Source organism: Lepidochelys kempii, chromosome 11, assembly GCF_965140285.1.
Source record: "Lepidochelys kempii isolate rLepKem1 chromosome 11, rLepKem1.hap1, whole genome shotgun sequence".
NCBI classification, from domain to species: Eukaryota; Metazoa; Chordata; order Testudines; family Cheloniidae; genus Lepidochelys; species Lepidochelys kempii.
Window position 1 is genome coordinate 2,459,569 of NC_136390.1, and position 23,501 is coordinate 2,483,069.

At 52.5% G+C, this 23,501-nt stretch overlaps 2 protein-coding genes across 4 annotated transcripts in view; one reads left to right on the forward strand and one right to left on the reverse strand.

Annotated features, from left to right (window-relative positions):
• Positions 1 to 8,979, forward strand: part of ARPC2 (actin related protein 2/3 complex subunit 2) — a 34,184-nt gene extending 25,205 nt beyond the window's left edge. For 2 of the 3 annotated variants that reach the window (XM_073304931.2, XM_073304933.2), the window contains exons 8-11: positions 1,362 to 1,462; positions 1,838 to 1,938; positions 4,364 to 4,493; positions 8,529 to 8,979. In XM_073304931.2, the coding sequence (XP_073161032.1) occupies positions 1,362 to 1,462; positions 1,838 to 1,938; positions 4,364 to 4,481 (320 nt within the window). In that variant the 3' untranslated portion in view covers positions 4,482 to 4,493; positions 8,529 to 8,979. The remainder of the gene's footprint in view (positions 1 to 1,361; positions 1,463 to 1,837; positions 1,939 to 4,363; positions 4,494 to 8,528) is intronic. The other variant, XM_073304932.2, reaches the window with a different exon arrangement.
• A 2,242-nt stretch (positions 8,980 to 11,221) lies between these two features.
• Positions 11,222 to 23,427, reverse strand: LOC140895390 (keratin, type I cytoskeletal 18). Its single transcript, XM_073304937.2, has 7 exons — positions 23,002 to 23,427; positions 16,191 to 16,273; positions 14,525 to 14,681; positions 14,201 to 14,365; positions 13,989 to 14,114; positions 12,819 to 13,039; positions 11,222 to 11,471 (listed from the first exon to the last, which is right to left on the reverse strand). Exons 1-7 carry the CDS (start codon positions 23,356 to 23,358, stop codon positions 11,450 to 11,452), a joined length of 1,131 nt encoding a protein of 376 aa, XP_073161038.1. The 5' UTR covers positions 23,359 to 23,427; the 3' UTR covers positions 11,222 to 11,449.
• Between the last annotated feature and the right edge of the window lie 74 nt (positions 23,428 to 23,501).

Genomic DNA, 23,501 nt, shown 5'->3' on the forward strand with positions numbered 1-23,501 from the left:
TGCACTCGTTTGAGAGTAGGACGCACAGATGCTGCTGCCTCCCTTTGCTGAATAAAGCGAAGTTCACACTGGTGTGTTGTTGTGATACCTGTCTGTACAAGGGTCCTGAGCTAAGATTCGTATCTCGGAGACATCCGGCAACTCGTGAGTGATATGGGAGCACAATGTAATAGCAGATCTTGGACCATGCACGAGCTCTGCAACTCGCTTTAGACCACAGGCTTTGTGTGAGCAGCTCTTCTTCAATGTCAGATTTAACTGCCCCTTTGTGAAATTAGCCCCATGCCAGAGGCCTGTCAGTCCTGGGAATGGTAATTGAGTTGTTCCCACAAAATAACAGCCCTTGGAACTGTACATGTCTGCCACTCACAGTTGGCACCTTGCTTCCTGGGCCAGCGTAACTAATAGCGCTTGGCTTATCCAGCAAGCGGACAGGCCACATGGCAGTGCTGAGACCTGCCTTCTGTGAAAGGCACTTCTGTTTGTACTGTGGCAGAAGGATGCAAAATTTCATCCTGGACACTTATTTTCCTCCGGATGCATCGGGGTTTTAGCAGATTATATTCAGCGATGACAGGGCAATCAGCAGCACCTGATGGCTTCCCACGGTGCTGTCCAAGTGTATCTGCCCTGTCAGCTTGTAGTTGGGGGTGGGGTGATTGGCAGGGTCTGGTGATGAGCAAGGGTCATGTCAAAGGGTAGAATTCTGACGTGAATACAGTATTGATTTGCCATGTAAAATCACACGTTCTCTACCTGGCCTCTTAAATCTTCATGGTCATGAGGTTTTCTCTATGCATTAGATCAGGAAGAAGATTTCTGCTCTGTCATTAGTAGAAAATATGTATGGGGTCTTTGTTACTAGTTTAGAAGAGACAGGTGGGATTAGGTTTCTTTCCATGTTTCATTCACTGAACAGACCAGTTTTTAGTTTATTTTGCCTCTCTGCCCTCTTAAGGTGTCTGTTGAAAGACATTCGTCAAGCTTAGGAAAAGTGAATGAGAAGTACTTTTTGCAGGTACTACGATGTGATCATCTTCAGATTAACTCCAGTCACCTGTGTCAACCAGACTATCAGATCGTACAGCTGTCAGTGTTGCCATGGGTGACTCTGAGACGGCAAATTTTGGAGCAGTGCTGTTAAGCCTTGTGTTAAAATTCCAAGTGCCATTCAGGCATATGGTGCAGGCAAGGGCTCTTGCATGGATCTCGTGTGTGTTCAGGCTCATGTATTCAAACAGCTCTTCTGTAGCTGTTCATATCCGAGAGACGTGGGTGTGTCTGCCTCTGCCACTCTTCCTAGCTGGTGCTCAGCCTGGGTCGGAAATAAAACTCCTTGCGCTGTTGCTTTATCTTTCCAGTGCTGTTCCCCCGCCACACCAACCCCGCTGCCAGGGACAACACCATCAACCTGATCCACACGTTCCGGGACTACCTGCACTATCATATCAAATGCTCCAAGGTACAGCGGGGACTGTGCTGATTTCATGTAACGCTGGGTTCTGGAGGGGCGGGGGAGGGTCTTAAATGCAGAGTTCATCTCCACCTCTCAGCTTCACGTGCTTCCAACGCTGAGAGCAGAGCGTGTAGCCCTTCGGAAATGCCACATGCTGCATAATCCCTGAATGTGGAATTGAGTTTGCAGAGGGGGCATGTTTTAAACCCTGCCCTCTTCTTCGGTTCTGTCCGTGATCCCCACAGGGTAGTATGCGCGCTCCACCCCTCAGGCCAGCCCTCGGGGTTCAGGGTTTAGTCGTGTTAGGATGATACCAGCTGATGTTTGAAAACCAAAGTGTGCGAATGGAACCTTCAGCGTTTGTTTTGTAATGCAACCCAGGCCTATATTCACACGCGTATGAGGGCAAAAACGTCAGATTTCCTCAAGGTGCTGAACCGTGCCCGTCCAGACGCGGAGAAGAAGGAAATGAAAACAATCACGTGAGTATCAAAGCCGGGACTCGTGGGCCTGTAAGAGTCTCGTGAACACAGGTCACGTCACAGCCAGTACAGTGTGTGTTGGAGAGGTTCTCAATAGCTTTGCGTGGTAAGCGCACATTGGAAAGGCATTCCTGGTGAGTAAGCATGGTTATAAAATGGAGTAGAATTCTTTTGTCCAGAGCCCAGGAAGCCCTGGGAAGAGGGCAGTAGAATAGAGAACCTTATGATGTTCTTTAACAAGCTTGGTTATTTAAAGGCTTCTGCTGTCTGACCTTCTCTTTTTTTAATAATCCAGCTTATTTGTAAAGTGCACTCTGCCTTTCCCAGGAGGGCATTTTCTCAATTCTGAAAGGGGTAGATCTGGGTTGGTGGTAGGCAGCAGATTTGGAGACAGGAAGCATTTTGATACCTATGTATATAGCATCTTTTGTATAAACGGCATTGCTGAAGTGTGCGGAACAAAGCATCCCAAGTGCTGGGCTAGCATGGCTCTCTGCTGGCAGAGTTTTTGCAGTAGCTAGTCTAACACGCACTCCAGGGCCTTTCCTTCACAGAGAGAAAGTGCATTGATTCTCCAGATTGTGGGGTTGACTTTGTACCTAGAATTAAAACCTTGTTAAATTAAACGCAACTCTCCTCCATATTTAAATATTGTTAGGAGAAAATCGAAACTTTGAGGAAAGGCTGACGGCTCATCCCTAAAACTGTCACCCTTAAGGCAGAAGAGTAGCGTGTTAAATGCTGTCAACTTAACTCTGAATGTCCTGCCTCTTGTTAGATATTCTCGCATTTCGGCAACTCCCTTCAGAATCTATCAGTAGAGCTCATCCATGCTCCACTCAAGTGTGGAACGTAAATGTGGACTAGGCACATGCATAGTTTATAAACCCGGTGAAAAGTATTCACGGGCCGGGCCAGCCCATCCCAGGCTAAGAAGTTGGCTCAAACATTCACCCTTAACTAAGGGATCTGACTGCGGACTAATTAGTTAGCACATTTCACCTTTAAACCTTCACGGAACCTAAACTCAAATCTCAGAGTGGCAGACTTTTCCTTCACACCTGCATTTGAAAAACAAACTCACTTTCAGGTATCAGACAGGTTCTTCCCTCCGACTGGGAGCCTTGGAGCGTGTCTGGGGAACCCAAGGCTGGATTTCCCTTACACTGACTCTGTGGTCTTGGACAAGTGAAGTTGCTGCTCTGCCTCTGTTCCCGTTTCTGTGAAATGGGGATGGTGCCATTGCCCGCCGCCGTCCGCAGGAGGTGGAGGATGGCTGTAAAGCGCTCTCAGCATTGAACGCACGGTAGATGTTAGCAGTTGCATTATGTCTCCGCTGCCCTGTGAGCAAAAGAGAATCCCAGAAAATCAAAACGTGAGAACTAGCCGTTAGCTTACGATGCGACAGTATAGATGTGATTCTGTCATTCAGACAAGAAGGGCTGGAGCATCAGGGCATAATCCTGTGACAGTCTCTTGTAAGTCTGCACTGGTCCTCTCTCCCCAGCTAATCCTGGAACCTCTGAGGGGGAAGGGTCAGCCTTGAGAATTGGGAAAGGCTGACCTGCCTGCAGTTTGGTTAAAGCCCAACACCTGCAGCTATTCTGTGTGTGAATCCCACTTAACTGCCTGTTTTCAAGGGAAATAAAGGCTTTTATCTCACACCTGGCTAGCCTAGATGATGGGGGAAAGCTAAAATGTCTGTCTGCCTCCATTTAAACAGGTAGTTCTTGTCTTGACTGACCTCAGTAAGTACCTTAAATTGCCCTGTTTTGCTGTTAAAGAGCAGACAGTTTGGGAGCTCAGTCCTAGCGCATGGGGGGTTGTGTTCGTTGGCTCTGAAGGGAAGGATTTTAAGCAGTTCTGTAATTGAGTGCTGAGGAAGCTTCTTGCATGTGTTTTTGATGATGATCAATAAGTTTGGCCCTTTCAGGGCTGGAGTTCAGATCTCCTTAGTTAGTTTAAACTCTGCTTTAGGGCCCAAAGGAGAATGAGCTAGGACATCTTGCCCATTTCCAGAAGCATATTAACTTTCCCTATTATAATATGGGATAGCCGTCGGTCACAGCTTACTGCCTCTGATCCCTAGACAGGATGGGGGCAGAACTACCTCTCCCCCTAGATACGGCAGAGTGACCAAATCTGGATTAAGGCTGTTGGAGGGGCATAGAGAAACCACACAGCAATTCTCAGCTGGACTAGGCCTCTTGATGAGGAAGACGTTGGCATCCATCGCTGAGCCCTTCCCACAGAGAGAGGGAACAGGTTTGTCCTGGTGGAGGGCAGGGCAGATGGTGAGCAAGGGGGCTGGGGGTTGAGTGAGCTATGGAGGGTTGGATACAAGAGCATAACCCCGATGTGGGAGAGGATTAAGATGAGCTCGTATCTCATTTGCTTATTTCCCCGCTCGCTTTCTTGTTCGCAGGAGCCTCTTCCATGCCAGACAGTTCGCTGGCGACTCTCTTCAGCAGACAGAGTCCCGCACAGGTGTCAAGGTCCAGAGCCAAAGGCTGACAGGCAGAGCAGTTGAGGCCAAGAGATGAAACAGCAGATAGGTACAGCAGAAAGGCAGCTGGCTCGGTGGTCTTGCCAGCAATCAGTCCTCTTAAGGGCTAGTCAGGAAAGCTGGGGGTTTGAAAGTAGATAGTACCAAATTGCCGTTAATGTTCCATTTACTGTTCTAATGCTACTTGCTTATCTAGCAGGATGACTGTACAGGAACTGACTAGTAATTGGCATGAGCAGCAGGTTAGTCTGGTGCCAGCTGTCATGGCATCTCTCCTCGCGAGTCGGAAGAAATGCCCTGGGGGGGTTCACAGGTCACGTGCAGTGCCGTCACAGAGAACTGTCCCTAAGGCACATATTGCTGTGGTGAGCTTTGGGACCAGCCAGTCGGTGTGTGTGTGAACCCGGAGATGGACAGAGCTTGGCAGGGTGTAGACATACTGCAAACGATGCCTATTTCGGAGCTGTAAGTGGAGTTAAAGATGGGAGGGGTTCTGGGCAGGGACCCTCGGCCTTATCCAGGATCCCTGAACACATCTTAGTGGCTGATGAAGTGATCCGTGCCTCTCCTGTCCCTTAAAGTGACATTACTGCCTATGAATCATACTTTGAAAAGCTACGTATAAAATCTCTGGGGCTGGTGGAAATCTCATTTACTTAACACTAATTGCGCTTGGTTCACATTTTGCACCTCACTCAGCTTGGGCTGTGAAAATAGACATGTCAGTTTCACCTTTGCACTGGTCTGCAATGAGTGACTGTTTTGGGGATTGTCCAGTGGGTCTGGAATTTCCATTAAGCCTTGTAGAATATCTTCAAAAGCCAGATTTTGGGCCCAGTGCAAATATTGTGTGTCCATTGAAGCACCTGGAGTAAGAGGCCACTCTGAAGAAGTGGATTGTTCCAGTGAGAGGAATGATATTTGGGGGGCCTTAGAAGTGGCTCAGCCATGCAGGGAGTCTTGCCATGGAAATACTCAGGTTTGTTATGTGTTCATAGGTGTGTGGAACAGCAAAACATCAGGAAGAAACAAAAGAACCACATGCAGAAATGTTGCGTCCCTAGAGAGATGATAGTGCAAGTCCCAGCAGGCTTTCAAGACAGCCCTCTGCGCGCTCTCAATGTTCAGACTGTAGCTGGCTTTACTGAAAAGGGGCCGGGCTCATTTTTAATCCAATATTGCCCACTACTAATGGTGGTGGTGGTTTAGGTGCGCCCTTCTCAGCCTTTTCCACATGCCCTTCGGCAGCCGTGGGTAGCTTAAAGCCTCCGCCATGGTGCTGTGGTGTCACACGCTGATTCATTTTGAGTTAACGGTTTGCACTGGGGAAATTCCAGGTGCCGGGAGCAGGGTCTGGGGGGTTTAGTATGATAGAAAATTCTCTCCTCTTACAAAACGGTTCTGTGCTGTTGGGCCTGCCTGGCGGAGGGCAGAGGGCAGAACTGCTTGGTCCCAGTTAGCTGCGGGTGTTTGCTGTGTTCGCTCCCCAGAAGGTAGTTGGTGCGTTTCTGAGGGGAGTTTTGCCACAGCTGGAGCATTGATAATGACTTTTAAATGCTTCTTCCTCCTCATGTCACATCTGTCCAGTGCATTGGAGCCTCTTAGGGGTATGTCTACACAGCAACGTAAGCCTAGGCTCAAACCTAACCCCCCTTGCTTCCACACACCAATTGTGTTAACCTAGGGCTCGAACCTAGGGTCCCAGGACCCTGCAGGGCTGGAGGGTCCGAGCCCATGTTAACTTGGGACCTAGGGTCCGAGCCCTATTGCTTTCGTGTATGCTTGCAGCCCCAGCTTGACTTGGGTCCCAGAATTCATAGACTCATAGACTATCAGGGTTGGAAGGGACCTCAGGAGGTATCTAGTCCAACCCCCTGCTCAAAGCAGGACCAACCCCAACTAAATCATCCCAGCCAGGGCTTTGTCAAGCCAGGCCTTAAAAACCTCTAAGAATGGAGATTCCACCACCTCCCTAGGAAACCCATTCTAGTGCTCCAGTTCTTCCAGTTGTATCCCAGAGTTCCTTGGGGCAACTTCCTTAGTCCTCTCCATGCTAACAGTCTGTGATGCAATCTATTGCACTTGCTTACAAATGGAAACCACACGTCTCTTTGCAAAGATAACAGCTGAGATCAGTATAAACCCATTGTCTGCTGAACACTGGTCTTCAAGCATGCTACCAGAGAGCCTGCAGGGTTTTCAGTGGAGACCTATCAGAAGACGTTTTTTGCAAAGAGAGCTGCTTGAGTCACAAGAGCACAGTCAGATTTTGGTGCGCGCTGCCTGAGTTGCCCTGCAGGGAGAGGGAGTGGCAGAGCTCCCTGCTCAGCATGGCCAGGGGAGGATGACCCCCAACACTCTGGCTGCTCCCACTCCCTGGGGCTGTGCATGCAGAGCTGCTTGGCTAGTGTGCACTGTCAGGGTGCTGAGTGGGAGCCAGCCCCAAAATTCCCCACATCCTCCCAGGGATCCCTTATCTCTGCCTCCTGGGGCATGGCAGGTACAGGAATAAGGGATCCCAGGCAGTGGTGGATTAGTCACTGGGCCAACGGGGCCAGTGCCCGGGGGACCTGGAAAAGTGGGCATGCCCTGTTCCGCCTGCCTGCTCACCTGGCACTCCCTGACCCTGCTCTCCGGCAGGAGTGCTGGACTTGGGGGGCAGGACAAGCCCCTGTGCCACAACCCCCATTTCCCCAGCAACCGCGCTGGGGCGGGAGAACGGCCGCTTGCTCGGGCCCAGGGCCCCACAAAACCATAATCCACCTCTGATCTCGGAGGGGTGCTGGAGCACACTGCTCCCCAAGCCCAGAGGATGCACTTCACTAGTTTGTAGCTGGCAGCCGCCAGGCTGGTATGTGCGAGTGTTTTTCCTCTGAAACCTACATCTTATGTCAACTTCAAAACAGAAAAAAATAAATAAAAAACCAACCAACCAAAAACCCCTTCATTGAACAACCCATTTTAAACGTTCAGCTTTGCAAAGTTTCAGTTTAATCATCTGATGGCCCTGGAGACTGATGTCCTAATTATCCTCAGAACAGATGCCTCTGGGCATTTTCCCGCCAGCCTGACTCAGCCTGGAGCTGGCGAGCCCAGTTCACAAATCGGTTCAGTATAAACCCTCCCCGGGCAGCAGTCATCCTACGGGGACAGCCACTGAAGGAGCTAATTACGCTGTTTATGAACTCCTGCTCCTTACAGCACCTGAGTCCTGTCCGCAGCACTGTCACAGTGAGGAGACAGGGTGGGCAGTTGAGTTTTCCCACAGTGCCACACATTTGTAGGGCTAGAGTGTCGACACGGAGGCCGGGAGGGGGGCCACGCACTCTGGGATAAGGTTACTTTGACCCTGGTCTGTGCACTGCAGCATGGAGGCCAGAGCCCTAGATTCGAGCCTGGGTCAGAAAATCCTTAACCCAGGGTTACAATACAGTGTTGGCGCTCAAGCCCAGGCTTCCTGCGGGGGTCAGCTGACTCGAGTCCCACTATAACCCATGGCTCACGTTGCTGTGTAGAGAAACCCTCTTGGTCATAATGTTACTGGTTCTGAGAGACCCACATGGTGCCTTGCTGTCATCCATGCTCGTATCCGTCTGGCTCTGGTGAATGGAGGCTTCCTCCACTGAACCCTCTCGCAGCAAACTGCCCAAGGAAAGCAAACCAGACTGTGACTGATCCTCTGCAGCTGGTCACCCTATGTCTTGGGGCGTGTGCACATAGTCTAGGCATCTTCCCCTCCTGCCACTCCAGTCCCTTCATTGGCTTCTGCTCCTTGTCCTCTTCTTCCAGGCCTTCCATAACCATGACCACGTATCTGCTGTCATTTCCTTCCATGCTCCTTGCACTTCTCTCCCTCTCCTCTTTCCCCTCTTGGGTGGAACAGCCTCCCCTTCAGCTTGCTGAGCTCCCCCTTGAAAACACTCCCCCAAATCCTCTCCACGGCCTCCCTTCCCCAAACGGCATTGTCTCGCCTATGTTGAAAGGGAGCATGATGGATGTCAATGTGGAACTGTACTGTGACTGAGTAACGTGTGTGATACTTGGCAAGAGAATACCCCTAATATTGCCCTTCTGCTCCTTACAGGGGGAAGACGTTCGCATCCCGTTAACGCATGGGGTGTGGCGGAGGCCGCCGCTGAAGTCAGAAGGCTGGAGCACTTGCTACTTGATAATCGTAGCTTTTAATGTTGCACCTCTCTGGGCTCTTAAGGAATACAACCAATCGGGTTCTGTTTTGTACAAGTTTGGGAAGTAATCTGCGGAAACGAGCTGTGCTTGCAAGGACTTACTAGTTCAAAAAAACAAACAAAAAAACAACCACCTTAATTCCATTTTGATCAGTTTAATTTCTTTTCTTTTTCTTTTTTTTTCCAAGCTGTTTTGCTTTGCAATATATTTCTGGTAATGAGTTGCAGTATTTCTTACGAGAATAATGCAATATTAACTTGTTTTCTTCTGAGTATTTGAGTTCAAAACTCCTGTATCTGAAGAAATACTGTTGGGGTTCATTAATAAAGGAGATCTTTCTATCTTAACGGCTTGTGGGAGTTTGGATTGTTCTAGAAATGAGACCTGGAAAAGCCCTATGAAGTTCCCTTAGCACTTCCCAGTAGTCCCGGACAGAGTGTAGGTTGAGCAAGCATTTCTGGTCTAAGCACTTTCACTCGCTTGTAACATCTTCAATCTTTTGGGCTGAAATTTGGCAACATCAGGCTCAGCCCAGGAGTGACTGTTTTCCAGAGCTGAACCAAAGGTGGCTTTGATTTTGAAAAATGGAGGTGAAGGTATTTTCTCCCCTGTAATGTGATCCTTGACCAGCTGGGGTGCCCCAGCTAATGGAACTGAAACGGGAACTGCTGCCGGGCGATGGCCCTAGAGTGCCCTCTGCTCTTGTGAAAATCGCCTGACGTGTGAAGAGTGAATGGCGTAAAACCTCTGCACACGCTCACTAATACAGTGTGGTCCCTTCCTGCTCTGTGCCGCTGGACTCTGCACACTTGGGTGTAGCTTAGGACAATGTAAAGGGAGCCCTGACTCCACCGGGGTATAGAAAAGTGTGCAGAATTGAGGCCAGGACTCCTGCCTTCTTGGTGATCCGTGCTGTGCGGGTGTTTCACTGTTGCCCAGCAGCCAGTTGCAGATGTGGGAACATCTCTACCTTCGTTTCTTTTAAAAAACTAGGCAATTCCATTTTAAACAACACAGTGAAGGAGGAAGTCAGGCCAGCCTTGCTAGGTAAGGTTACTGGGGCAGTCCACTGGCTGCTGTCAGAGGTGCTGTGTGTTACTTCACACCACCTCCCTCCATAGCACCTTGGATCGCTCTAAGCCCCTGGTTATCCCTCCACTTCCACCCTTCTGCTGCATTTGGGTGGAGGTGAATATCAGGACAGTACTGAAGAGAGAAAAGAATCGTCCCTGCAGGCTCTCGCCTCTGTGTGAAGCTACTGTTTGCTCTCATTCAATTCATTTTAACAGCACCTAGGAATATAAGCCTGTCCCATTACAGGTTGTCCTTGTAAGTAGCCTGCAAGCATCAGTGGGGCAGGGACTGTGTGTTACAGCCCCCGGCACAGTGTGATGGTGGTTCATGGCTAGAGTGCTGAGGTGCTAGGGTAATTGAGGAGGAAAGCAGCTTTGTGTAGGAAGGAACAGCAGGCCACGCATGGGGTACTGTGGGAGCAGCCTGTGGAAATAGGGCATCGAAGCTGGGTGCATGTGAGTGTTGCTCCATGGATGAGCAGAGCCTGAAACTTTCTGGGCCTGTTTTCTCATACTTGCTATTCCCCAGAGCAGTCATACTGCTGTGTGTACTGGGCAGGCCAGGGCAAGCCAGCAGCCCCACAGGAATGCCTTCACTTTTCAGGTCCCTGTGGGCCTTTTCCTGTCCCTGCACAAATAAAAGATGAGCTTATTGAACACGCCCCAGGCAGGGGAAGGGTTGGGGTCCAGCCCCAGGAGTAGGATAATGCACCTGGGATCACACTGTGGGAGCCACAAATAAGTGCGTTGCTGAAGACCCAGAGGATGACTTGGTGTGTGGTAAGAAACCCCTCTGTGGCCTGAGAAGTTGGGGAGTGGGATCACTGAACTGTTACAAGCTGCACTTCTCTTCCTTGCTAACCCCTGACTGTAAGGATCTGAGCAGTGACTTATGAGGAGAGGCTGAGGGAACTGGGATTGTTTAGTCTGTGGAAGAGAAGAATGAGGGGGGATTTGAAAGCTGCTTTCAACTACCTGAAGGGGGTTCCAAAGAGGATGGAGCTCAGCTGTTCTCAGTGGTGGCTGATGACAAAACGAGGAGCAGTGGTCTCAAGTTGCAGTGGGGGGAGGTCTAGGTTGGATATTAGGAAAAACTATTTCACTCAGAGGGTGGTGAAGCCCTGGAATGGGTTCCCTAGGGAGGTGGTGGGATCTCCTTCCTGAGAGGTTTTTAAGGTCAGGCTTGACAAAGCCCTGGCTGGGATGATTGAGCTGGGGTTGGTCCTGCTTTGAGCAGGAGGTTGGACTAGCTACCTCCTGAGGTCCCTTCCAACCCTGATCTTCTATGAAAGAAGACATCCAGCACTGAGGCAGCCCCTCTTAGTCCTGACAACAGCAGAGCCTAATGCCCAGGCTGATCTTTGCTATTTCACTTAACTACTGGTAGGTACCATCTGTGAGCTGCCTCTCACCCTGGGAGCTTCCAGTGGCTGGCTTCCTTGGTGTCTTTTTGGGGTGTGAGCTAAATGGTGCATCCCACACTGGTGTCCGGACAAACCAGAGGTAACAGGAGCCATTTCAAAGTGCTTGGAAGATCTTTATTCAGCAGTATTCCTATCACAGCAGAGTACAGACCTCTACAGAGGACAATGCAACCCACACCCTGGCTTGTTAAAGCATACTAAAATGAGTTTTAAATGCAGCAGCGGTAGATCGAGATTTGCCTCTTGATTGAATTACTTCCTCTGATCACTGTGCAATCACTTTCCCCTCCACAATCTCCTGGGCTGTGACCACCGCCACCTTAATGGTCTGCCTCCGGGAGCCTGAGAGAGAAGGGAAAAGGGGTTACTCGACTGGCACCAGCATCCCGCAGCTCCCCTCTGCTCAGATCAGTGCTGCGGAGCACGGACTCACGCCAGGGAGTGTTGAAGAGGACGTGCCAGGGGGTGACGTAGAACAGCTGGAGTTACCCGGCTGCAGTTAGCCAAGTCTGGGTGCAGAGACTAGGGGATTAGCTCAGTGTTGTGTGTGAAGGGTGTGACTACTGGACAGCCGGAGGGTTGTGAGGCCTTTGTAGAAGTATTAGCTGTTAGCCCAATGGGCCAATGCATCAATATGCTTCAGCAAGATGCTTCTTAGATGACTGAATGGAGCCAGCCTCCTTCCAGGTCCCATTTCCCCTACCACGTTTTCGGGAGCTGGACGTGTCGTGGTTTGCCGCCGAACATGCCAGGCCTGGAACTCTGCTTTCGAACAGGACAGAAGACCAAGCTGAAGGACACGGCCGCATTGGTAGAAGAGGAACAGTAGCTAGACAAGACAGGACATGGTTCTGGCACGCTGAGCGTGATCACACAGGAAGCTTGCAAGCAGCTTGGGGCCAGGGCAGACGTGTACAGCGAAGCAGGTTGCTCTCCAGCTAACTAGTACCCCTACGCTAATGGCACCCCACGGGCTCACGCACCCATGGTGGCTGGATTCAGAAATTCCTCTCTGCAAACACAAAACGTGGCCGCGTTTGTGAGATCCCCGTCCCTCTGGGGGGTGGGATTTGCTTACAGGGGGCACCTCTCCCTCAATAGCCCTGGGCAACTGCAGCTGTAGTGACCATGGGATTTGCATGTCTTTTGTGGCTTCCTCTCTTCATAGCAGCTGCTATGACTACAATCTGCCTGGCAACTAGGGCTTGCAGAGTCTCATGGCTGGGAACAACATGACTCTGTTACATGGGCTAAAAAACCACACTCCACTCGCTCCTGCTCTGGTCAACGCCTTTCCACCAGGTGCAGGAGGTTAGAATCCTGCTCGGCTCCCAGTTAAGGGCCCTGGGCTATCTTTTCCTATCCAAAAGCGCAGATAAAGAAGACCTGTCAGTGCAATGCTGGCAGATCAGAGACCACACCCCAGCCAATGCTGATTTCATCCTGCATCCAGCAAGGACACCCAGCCGAAGGAAATGATAAAGCAGGGCGTGGGAGCTGGCAGGACAAAGCTACCTGGGATTCAGTCAATCAGCCCTGAACAGGAGGGGGAAGACCCCATATCTGGTGACTGAACAGGAGCAGAGAAACTAAGAGTGACTTCCAAGGGTTGGTAGCACTCGGGGGCCCCAAAGCCAGCTGGATAGAGGGAGAGCAACGGCTGGAGTGTTCATGGCCCCATGCAATTACCTGTCTGTCACTCCCTCAATCAGCTGGCTGTACTGACTGATCTCATTCTCCAGCTTGCTCTTCAGATCCAGCAGGGCTTCGTAGTCCCGGGCCTGCCGCTCCAGGTCTGCCCGGCAGCTGGCCAGCTCCTCCTGCAGCTTGGCAATGACGTGATCGAGGTTCTCCAGCTGGTCATTGTAGCGGGCTTGTGTGTTCTCCAACGTGTTCTCCAGGGTCTCCACCTGGATAGGAGCAGGGCTCAAAGCAATTACCTGACAGCCCGTGTGCACCTCACTCACGGATCTCAACGCAATCGCTAGGCCACGGGGGCCTGCATCAGCCCGGGAACACCAGCCCCTGGCTGCGGGGCTCTACCCCAGAGCAATGTGGGGAGGGACCAATGCACCCACCACATCCTGGGACTTGGATGGCTTGATAGGCAGTTGCACTTGAGCTCCCACCCGTCTGAGGCAGGTGCCTTTTCCTTCCCGTGCCATTAATGCTCAGATCGGACCTAGGCTCACCCCATAATTTGGGCACTTAGTTTATTGGTCTCTCCACAAGCATGTGTGGGGTCAGTGCTCTCCGGGCTGTTGCATCTGAGCAGGGGACGAGACTGGTACCGCAGCAGCTGGGGGGAGTCTGGCCAGTAAAGCCTGAGACTTCGAGGCAGCTTTTTAAAAACCCTCCATCCCCGCTGGCGCTGGTATGGGGTCAGCTGCTCGCCCTGTGACTGTGTAGCGGACATTGGGACCGGCTCATTTGGCGCCTAGGGGTTACAGCAGGGTCCCTTTCCAGGCCAGGGCATGGCTCTTGCTAAGGTTTAGTGGAGCTGTAACCAGAGAGACTGATGCCGTGGTCAGTTTCAGGTCGGGCCTGCAAGGATTCGGGGGAGAAGACACGGCAGATGCATCCTTCCGGGGCGTGTAACTCAGTCCCTCCTTTACCTGGCTCACTGCACAGCTTTAGGAGAGGGGCAATAAGAGTGCAAACCTCACCTCCTTCCTCGGGAAAGAGGCTCACTGGTAGAAGGAAGAACCCGGCCCCACCCAGGAGTGGGTCTTGGATGGTTCCCCCCCCTGCCCATCTCAAACCCCTGCTTCCTCAGGCTGCAGGAGGAGAATGTTGCCCTGCCAGGGAAGCAGCACGTGCTGCCAGGAACAGAGCTGGGGGAAAGCAGGGTCTTGTCACCGTTTTCTGGAGGGTCTGGCGTTCAATCTCCAGGCCCTGAAGCTGCCGGCGCAGCTCACTCAGCTCGCTCTTGGCTTCCTCCAGCGCTTGGGTGTTCACGTTCGCTTCCTGGGACAGCGTGTCAAACTATGGGAAAGGAGAGGGACACCATGGTTACGCCAGAGGCCGTCCCGGCGCGGAGTGGCAGCCGCTCTGCTCGGTTCTCCCCTCACCTTGTCCTTGTACCAGCTCTCGGCATCATGCCGGTTCTGCTCGGCCACTTTCTCGTACTGCTTCCGGATCTGGGCGATGCTCTCGCTCAGCTCCTGCTTCTTCGGGTTATCCACCTCCACGGTCACGTCGGAGTTAGCAATCAGTGCCCCGAGGGCCTCCGCTTCCTGCGGAAAGGGTAACGGGATGTTAGCCGTTCGCGCGCGGTCCTGCGCTGGTCACCCCTCTGCCACGCCCCCAAGCACCGTCACCCCAGTCAAAGCATGGCCAGGCCAGCCACGCTCCCGCGCCTCCGGCAGCCCGAGCTGCCCCTGCCCGGCAGTTACCTCCTTGTGGCTCTTGCGCAGGTGGGCGAGCTCCTCCTTGAGCCCCTCCAGCTCCGCCTCCAGCTTCATGCGCAGGAAGTTGGTGTCCTCCATGATCTTGCGCAGCCCCTGGGTGTCCTTCTGCACGCTGTCGCACACCGCCTGCTCAGCCTCCAGCCTGGGGGGAGGAAGGGGAGAGATCAGATCAAAAGGCGGAGGAGCGGGTTTCAGGCAGATTGCATTGCGAGCACCAGCTTTTCTTACTGCAGGAAGCTTTCTTGGATCAAGACAAGGACGAGTTAACCCAGCAAGGTGTGAGTAACGCTGGAGCCTGCGGATTCAGACATGTCCCAGTTCCAGGGTGAGGGGCACAACAGAAATGCAGACAGGCACTTTCAAAGCACTGATGTGGCCAGTAGTCTGGAAAACGCCAGCCACCTTAGCTCCCTCCCCTATGTGTCGCTGCCCCCAGGGCAGGAACCTTCAAACTCGGCAAGGCAAGTTGCTTTGTGAAAGTTCTGGGTGTGATGGTTCAAGGCAGCAGAAAGTGGATTTGTCCTGCCCTCCAAGAAGGATGGCGAGGGAAGCCACAAAGCCAGCCCCAGGACTAGCAGATCTTACAAAGAAAGGCTTCAGTGTTAAACACATTCAGTCATGTCGGGGGAAGGCAACAAGGTGTGTAGGAAAGAGATGTGGGGCTGGCACCCAGAGAGCTTGAAGCTAGGGGAGGTCGGCATGAGCAACTTCTCCCAGAACCAGCATCCAGGGGAGATGCTGAGCACCTGTCCTGCACCTCTGTGTAACAGAGGATGCCCCACCTGGAAGTAGCTCCTCTCTGGAGCACTGGCCCTTTGGAAATGCCCTCTAATCCCAGAGGGCAACGCTAATTCAGGGGCTTGCTTCTGTTTCCTCCCAAAGTGGAGCTGCTGGTCAAGGGAAACCATGACCTGAAGTGTCCCCAGTCTCTGTTTGCCAGAAGCTGGGAAATGGGCAACGGGATGGATCACTTGATAATTCCCTGTTCGGTTCACTCCCTCTGGGGCACCTGGCATTGGCCGCTGTCAGAAGACAGGACACTGGGCTAGATGGACCTTTGGTCTGACCCAGTTTGGCCGTTCTTATGTTTGGGAGACTAGCAAGGGAAACCAGGTTCTCTGCCCCGCATTGTATTGGGAATCCACTCCCACCATTCTAGACTGACACTTTGCACCTGCCACGTGGGGCAAGGTGTCTTGGATTCCAGCTTGACCCTAGGAGAGGTGACCGGAAGAAAGTGGGAGGAGTTAGAAGTGGACACGTACTTAGCGTTCAACCACACGGAGTTGCTCCAGAGAAGAAATGTGGGGATCCGAATTAAGAGTCGGAGATTAAGGCCAGAAGCGATCGCTGACTATCTAGTCTGACCTCCCACATCGCCCAGGCCAGAGAATCTCACCTAGTACCTGGGGACGTTGTCCCTCTCCTGTGAGAGAGTTTTAATGCTTGGGCATTTGTTACAAAACCCCAGGGACAGAGCTCAGGGCACCGTTCGCTCTGAAGAGTTTGGCCGCAGCAGTGGATTGCTACAGGCTCACAGCTGTTGAGCGGGTCTGTTTCCCCAGTCCGGGGGAGCATCCTCTGCTCGACACACAGCTCAAGCGGCCAGGCTGGCTGCGACACGAGTAGTGAGGTGAATGAGGTGACCTACTTGACCTTGAAGTCATCGGCCGCCAGCCTGGCATTATCCATTTGCAGCAGCAGCTTGGCATTGTCCATGTTGAGATCCTCCACCTGCAAGAGAGGCAAGGGACTTCAGGAAGGGATGCTAAAGCAAAGGCAGTATGTATACTCTCCCCCCCCTTTCCGCAGAGCGGCGGGAGCGTGGCTTACAGCTGAGGAACCCAGCTGCAGAGAAGCTAAAGTCCATCACCGCATGTCTATCCCTGAGCGAGACAGGCCAAAGGTGGGGTCTTGGGACTCAACCTGCCACCCTAGCCTCAGCTCTGCACAGATTCCCTCAGGGTCTTACGTCACTTAGGGTCACTTTTACCAAGGGGCTGAGCACCCTGCTGATGTCAGCAAGAGCTGTAGGGGCTTTGTAATCTCTCAAGTCAAGCCCCTAATCTGGGCCTAGCTTTCGGCTTGCACCTGTATACAGCGATCAATGAAAGGTGAAGCAATTGGAAGGGGAAAAGGCCCCTACCATAGGTTAAGGCCAGAAGGGATGATTAGATCCAGTCTGATCAATGCTACATCTTTATTATTCCTCATCTCCATACGCCTGCCCACTCCCAGACTTCCTCATTCCTGTGCACACACCGAGCTGGATTCCTATAGGGCAGGCACCCACCCCCTGGTACGCAGGGCGGATGCTCTTTGAAAATATCCATTCGAAACCCTGGCCTCCCTCTTCGCCCTCCGGCCGCCTCCTCCGCTCCCTTCCTGGTAAACCCCGGTCCCACTCCCAGTCAGCCGGTCCATCCCCCTAGTAACCCCTTGTTACTGTCTGCTAAGCACCTCCCAGTCCTTTGTCTTCACTACCCCTCGCAGGCAGGGCAGGGCTAGTGTCCCCCTTTCAAAGAGGGAGAATGGGGGCACAGATCCCAAGTCCCAGGGAGTCTGTGGTGGAGCAGGGAATTGAGCCCAGGTTGGAAAAACCCCAGGCCTGAACCACTGGGCTGTCCTTCCAACTCCTAGCCAGGCTGTCCCCCTGCCCTCCCGCCATTGTGGTCTCTAAGTGACATATTACAGGTTATTTTACACAAACACACACACACCCCGAACCAAAATGTGAAACACCCTCAGCTTAGAGCTGCAAATTCAAGCAAATAAGAGATGTGATTTGGTAAAAAACAGGTTTTTGTTAACAGATATAGATTGTCATATCAGGGTTTAAAATGTTCATAAATATTAAAATACATCGGTTCTGATGGCACAAGATTAGACTATGTCTTATTTTTATTATGGCTAGGGGCCTCAAAAGCTGGAAGTGACCTGGGTCTCATTGGACCTCTGACCACTGCAGTGCCCTTATCTCAGCCTTGATCCCCTCTTCAGCTTAGCTCCTCCTGAAACCAGTTCAGACCCGCAGCTCAAGCACAGAGGGAACCTGCCAGTGGGTTTCATGTTTCAGAAACTGGCACATTTGCAAAGCAAAACAAGGCATTTGTTTTGCCCCACGGGGCTCTTCGAGCCACCGGGTTGGGTTGCAGCAAAGTCAAGCCAAGGGCAGGTGGCTACACTGTCCCCAGGGGAGAAGCTGTTACTTTGCAGCCCGTGGGGATCTCTTCCCAGTAGCGTTGAGTCAGATCGCCCAGGCACGTTCCAGGGAGGAGAATTTAACTGAGACGGACAATCCGGCTGCTAGCAGCGGCTTCCAACCAAGCTGCTTTCTGCAGTCTGGGCTGGATCCAGAGCTTGTTAGAATCTACGGATGTTGTTGAGCCGTGGACCTACGCCGCTGCTCCAGAAAGAGTCCTCAACTTCCCGAGCAAGCCGCTCTGTTTCAGCACCACCTTTCTAGCCACCCCCATTCGGACACCTGGCCAGGTTCCCGCTCTTGAGTTTCCGTAATCAGAAGATGGCACAGCGAGATACAGCTGCAGCGTTTCACCCAGAAGGGAGAGGGAGGGGCTGTCTGTCTCCATGGGGCTCGTGGCAGGATCAGAGACCCACTAAGGTAGAAGACAATGCAGTCAGTGCAAGATTAGGTCTATCGGAGGTACCCCTGGCTTCCATATGACAATGATTGAGGAGTCTGATGGGAGACAGAGTAAGCGAGGTCTTTCCCTTCCAGGCAGTTCTCTGCTGGCCCAGCGACAGATTTGGAAGGCCTCATTCAGTCGGTATATGAGTGGACTGACTTTCAGAGGTGCTGAGCACCCATCTCTCACTGAAGGCAGCAGGTGCTCAGCCCCTCTGGAACGAGACTCAAGGCCACGTCTATTTCAGGGGGAGATTTTCAGATGTGCCCAAGGGACTTTGCCACGCAACCCCCTGGGGCCCATGTGCTTAAGTCTCTCCAGTGCTGTTGAAAATCCTACCTGAGCGCTTTACGTTTAACACAAGCTTGAACACTGGGGCCCTTCTGGATCAGTCCTTAGACATTTAAAGTGAGTCAACCCTGCCCCCTGCAGGTGGAAAGGATTCATCTTTTGCTAATAGTTCACTGGGTTTGGTTTTTTAAAAGACATTTCAGATGGCCCCAGTGCATTCCCTCTCATATTCCCATCTGAAATATACTGTTCCTCATTCCCGTTTATAAATGCAGCAGGAAAGGGGCTGGGAGGAAGGGAAGGTCCCTTGCTTCTCTACTGGACTGGGATGCAAATATTTAAACAAATCACCCACCCAGCCCAAACTGGATGCTCTTGTTTTCCAGCCAAAACTCTCAGGGAGGGGTGGACTTTACAGGCTGCAATATACAGGGATCCGTCACCAGAATGCAGCCACTTCTGAGGTGGCAGTTTGGGACAGGAAAAAGAAGAGCATCGTGTGCAATGGAAACTGCGGGGGGAATCTGGAGAAGTGGAGAGTAGTGGCCAGCGTTGCAACGGGTGCTGGACAGCCGGGCTAACACCCTTAGCCTTGTGAGAAGTGCCGTGACTTCTAAGGAACTCCTGTGACCCTGCAGAACTATGAACGGTGGTGCGTAACCTATCACTTAAATCAGCCTCGGGACCAGATGACCGGCAGATAGCAAATGTAACACCAGTCTTTTAAAAAGCCTCCAGAGGTGATCCTGGCAATTTCAGGTTGGTTAGCCTAACTTCAGTACCTGGCAAATTGGTTAAAGCTGTACTAAAGAACAGAATTATCTAGGCTGACCAGACAGCAAATGTGAAAAATCGGGGTGGGGCGGTAATAGGAGCCTATATAAGGAAGAGACCCAAAAATTGGGACTGTCCCTATAAAATCAGGACATCTGCTCACCCCAGGATTAGGGGACACAGAGATGAGCACGATATGGCGGGGAAGAGCCGACACGGCTTTCGTAGAGGGAAATCACACCCCACCAAGCTATTGGAATTCTTTAGGGGTGTCAACAAACATGTGGATAAGGGTGACCCAGTGCATCTATTGTACTTAGACTTCCAGAAAGCCTTTGACAAGGTCCCTCAAAGGCTCTTAAGCAATGTAAGCAGATATGGAGAAGAGAGAAGGTGGTCTTATGGGTCAGTAACTGGTTATAAGATATGAAACCAAGAGTAGGAATAAATGGTCAGTTTTCACCATGGAAAGAGGTGAACAACAGGGTCCCTCGAGGATCTGTACTGGGACCTGTGCTGTTCAACATATTCATAGAGGAGCTGGGAAAAAGGGGTGAAACAGGGAGGTGACAAAGTTTGCAGACGATACAAAATTTCTCCAGATGAAGGTGACCACGCAGAGTTACAAAGGGATCTCACAAAACTGGGCAACAAAATGGCAGATGTAATTCAAGGTTGATAAATGCAACGTAACGCACGTTGGAAATCATCATCCCAACTACACATACAAAATGATGGGGTCTAAGTTAGTTACCACTCAAGAAAGATCTTGGCGCCGTTGTGGCTAGTTCTCTGAAAACATCTGTTCAGCGGGCAGGAGCAATCGAAAGAATTAAGTGTTAGGAACCATTAGGAAAGGGATAGCGAGTAAGAGAGAAGGTGCCATTGTGCCCCTATATAAATCCATGGTACGCCCACACCTATAATACCATATGCAGTTTGAGTTGCCCCACCTCAAAAAATAAAATAAAATAAAAAGTTAGAATTGGGGACAGTATGGAAAAGGGCAACAGAAATGATGAGGGGGATGGAACAGCTTCCGTGTGATCAGAGATGAATAAGACTGGGACTGTTCATCTTAGGAAAGAGATGACTCAGGGGAGCTGATTGAGGTCTACAAAATCATGAATGATGTGGAGAAAGTGAATCAGGAAGTGTCATTTCCTCCTTCACTTAACACACACATCGGGGTCACCCAATGAAATTAATGGGCAGCAGGTTTAAAACAAACACAAGGCCAAATGCACAGTCAACCTGTGGAACTCCTTGCCAGGAGATGGTGTGAAGGCCAACAGTTAACTGGGTTCAAAAAAGAACTAGAGAAGTTCCTGGAGGACAAGTCAATCAATGGCTATTAGCCAGGATGGGCAGGGACACAAGCACATGCTCCTGGTGCCCCTAGCCCCCGACTGCCAGAGGCTGGGCCTGGAAGACCGGGGATGGATCACTGAAAAAAAACTCTGTTCTGTTAATTCCCTCTGAAGCATCTAGCCCCAGCCCCTGGTAGAGAAAGGATCCTGTGCTAGAGGGACCATTGGTCTGACACAGTGGCTATTCTTGTGTTCTTAGATCTTTAATGACCACAAGTGGTGAGGACTCCAGATTTATAGCCCATGCAAGCAGGGGCTCATCCAACAGCACACCCCCTAGAACCAAGCTGGGAACAGGGAATCCTCTGGAGTCCCCACCATTGCTGCATGCCTAGACCAGGACTCCCTTGGGGGAAGGATTCTGCTCTCAGGAAGGATGTTGATAAACAGGAGAGGGCTCAGTGATGAGCCCCAAGAAGGATTAAAGGGTGGGACAACATGCCTTATAGCAACACACTCAGAAAGCTCAAGCTATTTACCTTAACAAAGAGAAGGTTCAGGGATGACTTGGTTACAGTCTATAAATACCTACATAGAGAACCAATATTTAATAAAGGGCTCTTGGCGCTAGCAGAGAAAGGAGACGATCCAGTGGCTCGAAGCTAGACACATTCAGACTGGAAAGAAGGTGTAAATTTGTAACTATGAGGGTAATTAACCATTGGAACAATTTGCCCAAGGTCATGGTGGGATTCCAGACTGGGCTGTTCTTCCAAACGCTCTGTTCTAGGAATGACTGGGGGGCAGTTCTCTGGCCTGGGCTGGGCAGTGGGACCACAAGGGTCCCTTCTGGCCTTTGAATTTATGACTATATTCAGGGAAGCAAGAGTCACAATGACCTTGAATTCAGCTTGATCCCTGGGTCTGCTGAAACCCACAGGGCATGTCCAGATCCTTGTTCACACTGTTTGGACAGATGACGAGATCTGTACAGAGACAGGGAATCCGGATCTAGGCACCTTTGTTTACTCTCAGGAGGCTAATAATGGAGAGAGGGAAAAACCCACATGCTCATGTTTGGCAGCTTTAGCAGAAGTGACTGTTTAACCATCAGCCCCGAGAGACTGCCAGAAGCAGGGGAGGGGGAAGAGAGCCAGCTGGAGGCCAGCTAGGCAGTGCTGTGGGGACAGCTGGCCCAGGCAAGCCAGCTGCACCCAACAGGTATGTTAGGACTTTAAAGGACAAGGTATTTTGTTTCAGCAACTCTGGAAGCCCAGCTACTCTCTGCAGGCACTTCACCCTCCTCTCCCCTGCCTGGCTGGTTGAGTTGGAAACAGGAGGGATTAGACACCAGGGGATCCGCTGGCGACTTTCAAACCTGAAGAGATTCACTGAGAGACAGACAAAGCCGCAGCTGCGGTTCACGGGCGCAAGGGGCTCCTGATAGATCAGCCCCTGAGCGCCCTTGTTTCAAAACATGGTGGTTTTGGGGGTGTAACTTGAGACGTCTAAAGAGGTCTGGTTTTCAGAAAGTGGGTGCTCCACACAGTCTGAAAGCATCAGGCCTTTTCAAGGCATCCCAAACCGAAGGACGCCAACGTCACCACTGAAAATTTAAGCCTAACTAACCCCCTGACTTTTGACAGCGATGTCTCCCCTTGGCTGTCGGCAAAGAGCAGCAGGGCCGGAGGGTTAGAGAGGACAAAGGAAAGAGGATTGATCTGCCCAGAGTTGTATCCTTGCTCAAGGTTTGACAGCTTGCCGGAGTATTGTTGGCTGGGGCTAGGCTAGGCCAGGCCTGCAGCCGCCCTACTAACAGGGGGAAGTGTGAGTTCCCAGGGGCAGGAACCCCCTTGGGTCCGCGTGGGTTTCCACAGAACTTGGTCGTGGGCAATAAGAAGCTTTCAGAGTTTGGGTTCCTGCCCTCTCTCCCCCAGGAGATGAGACCTAAAGGGCCAGGCTCCTGCACGCCACCCTGGTGGTTCTGGCGGTTCAGGGCAAACCACTGCGGCACCAGCAAGCTGGGGTTACCGGGCGTGGCACTTCTCCAGAAACTGACAGCCAGCTCGGAGACGCTTCCTGCGCTGACTGGGTGGGTCCGACCCCTTACGCCCTCAGATCTCTCGGCCCCGGCTCCTGTCTGGCCTCAGCGGGCTAAGGGCAGGCCAGAGGTTCGACCCCGGCTCTGTCACCCCAGGGAGGGGGTCAGGCTGCCAGCGCAGACCTGATGGGGGGCCCAAGAAGAAGACCGACTCCCTCTGCCCTCTTTCTAAGGTTAAGGAAGGGGTGACGGGGCAGGGGACACGGGACGGCCCCCTTGTCCCATTTCTCTGGGGACCCGCAGCAGCAGGGCCCCTGCCCTGCCCAGGGATGGGGTAGCACCGTCCCCAGAGCTCCCCCAGGGTCGGCCAGCTCCAGGCGCCCCCCGGCTGGGCCCTACCTGTTTGCGCAGCTCCCCCAGGGGCCGCTCGCAGGCCTCCCAGTCCCGCTGGCCGGCGCCCCCGCGGCGGGCCCGCACCTGGGCGATCTCCTCCTCCAGCGCCCGGTTGGCCGCCTCCAGCCCCCGCACCCGCCGCAGGTAGCCGGCCAGGCGCTCGTTCAGCCCCTGCAGCGCCTCCTGCTGGCTGCCGGCCCCCAGCGAGTCCAGGTGGGCGCGCAGGCCGGGCAGCAGCGCCTGCAGGCGGGACCCCGAGGCCCGCGGCTCCGAGCCGCCCGCGCCCCCGTACATGCTGCCGGCCGAGGAGCCGGGCCACGGGCGGGGCGAGCCGGCCAGGGAGCCGCTGCGGGAGCGGGACATGGTGCGCGGCGCTGCCTGCCCGCGGGGCCGCCCCGCCGCTTTATCTAGCGGGGCCGCTGCATTATGCAGGAGCCTCATTTGCATGCACAGGTGGAGGCTGGCCAATGGAAGGCGCGGCTGCGGACCCCGCCCCCCGCACGGGG

Coding starts and splice junctions, on each gene's coding strand:
- LOC140895390 (XM_073304937.2), bottom strand. CDS start 23,358: ATGTCCCGCTCCCGCAGCGGCTCCCTGGCCGGCTCGCCCCGCCCGTGG. Junction 14,682..16,190: donor GCCGATGACTTCAAGGTCAA/GTAGGTCACCTC, acceptor TCCTCCCCCCAG/GCTGGAGGCTGAGCAGGCGG. Junction 14,115..14,200: donor AGAGCTGGTACAAGGACAAG/GTGAGGGGAGAA, acceptor CCTTTCCCATAG/TTTGACACGCTGTCCCAGGA.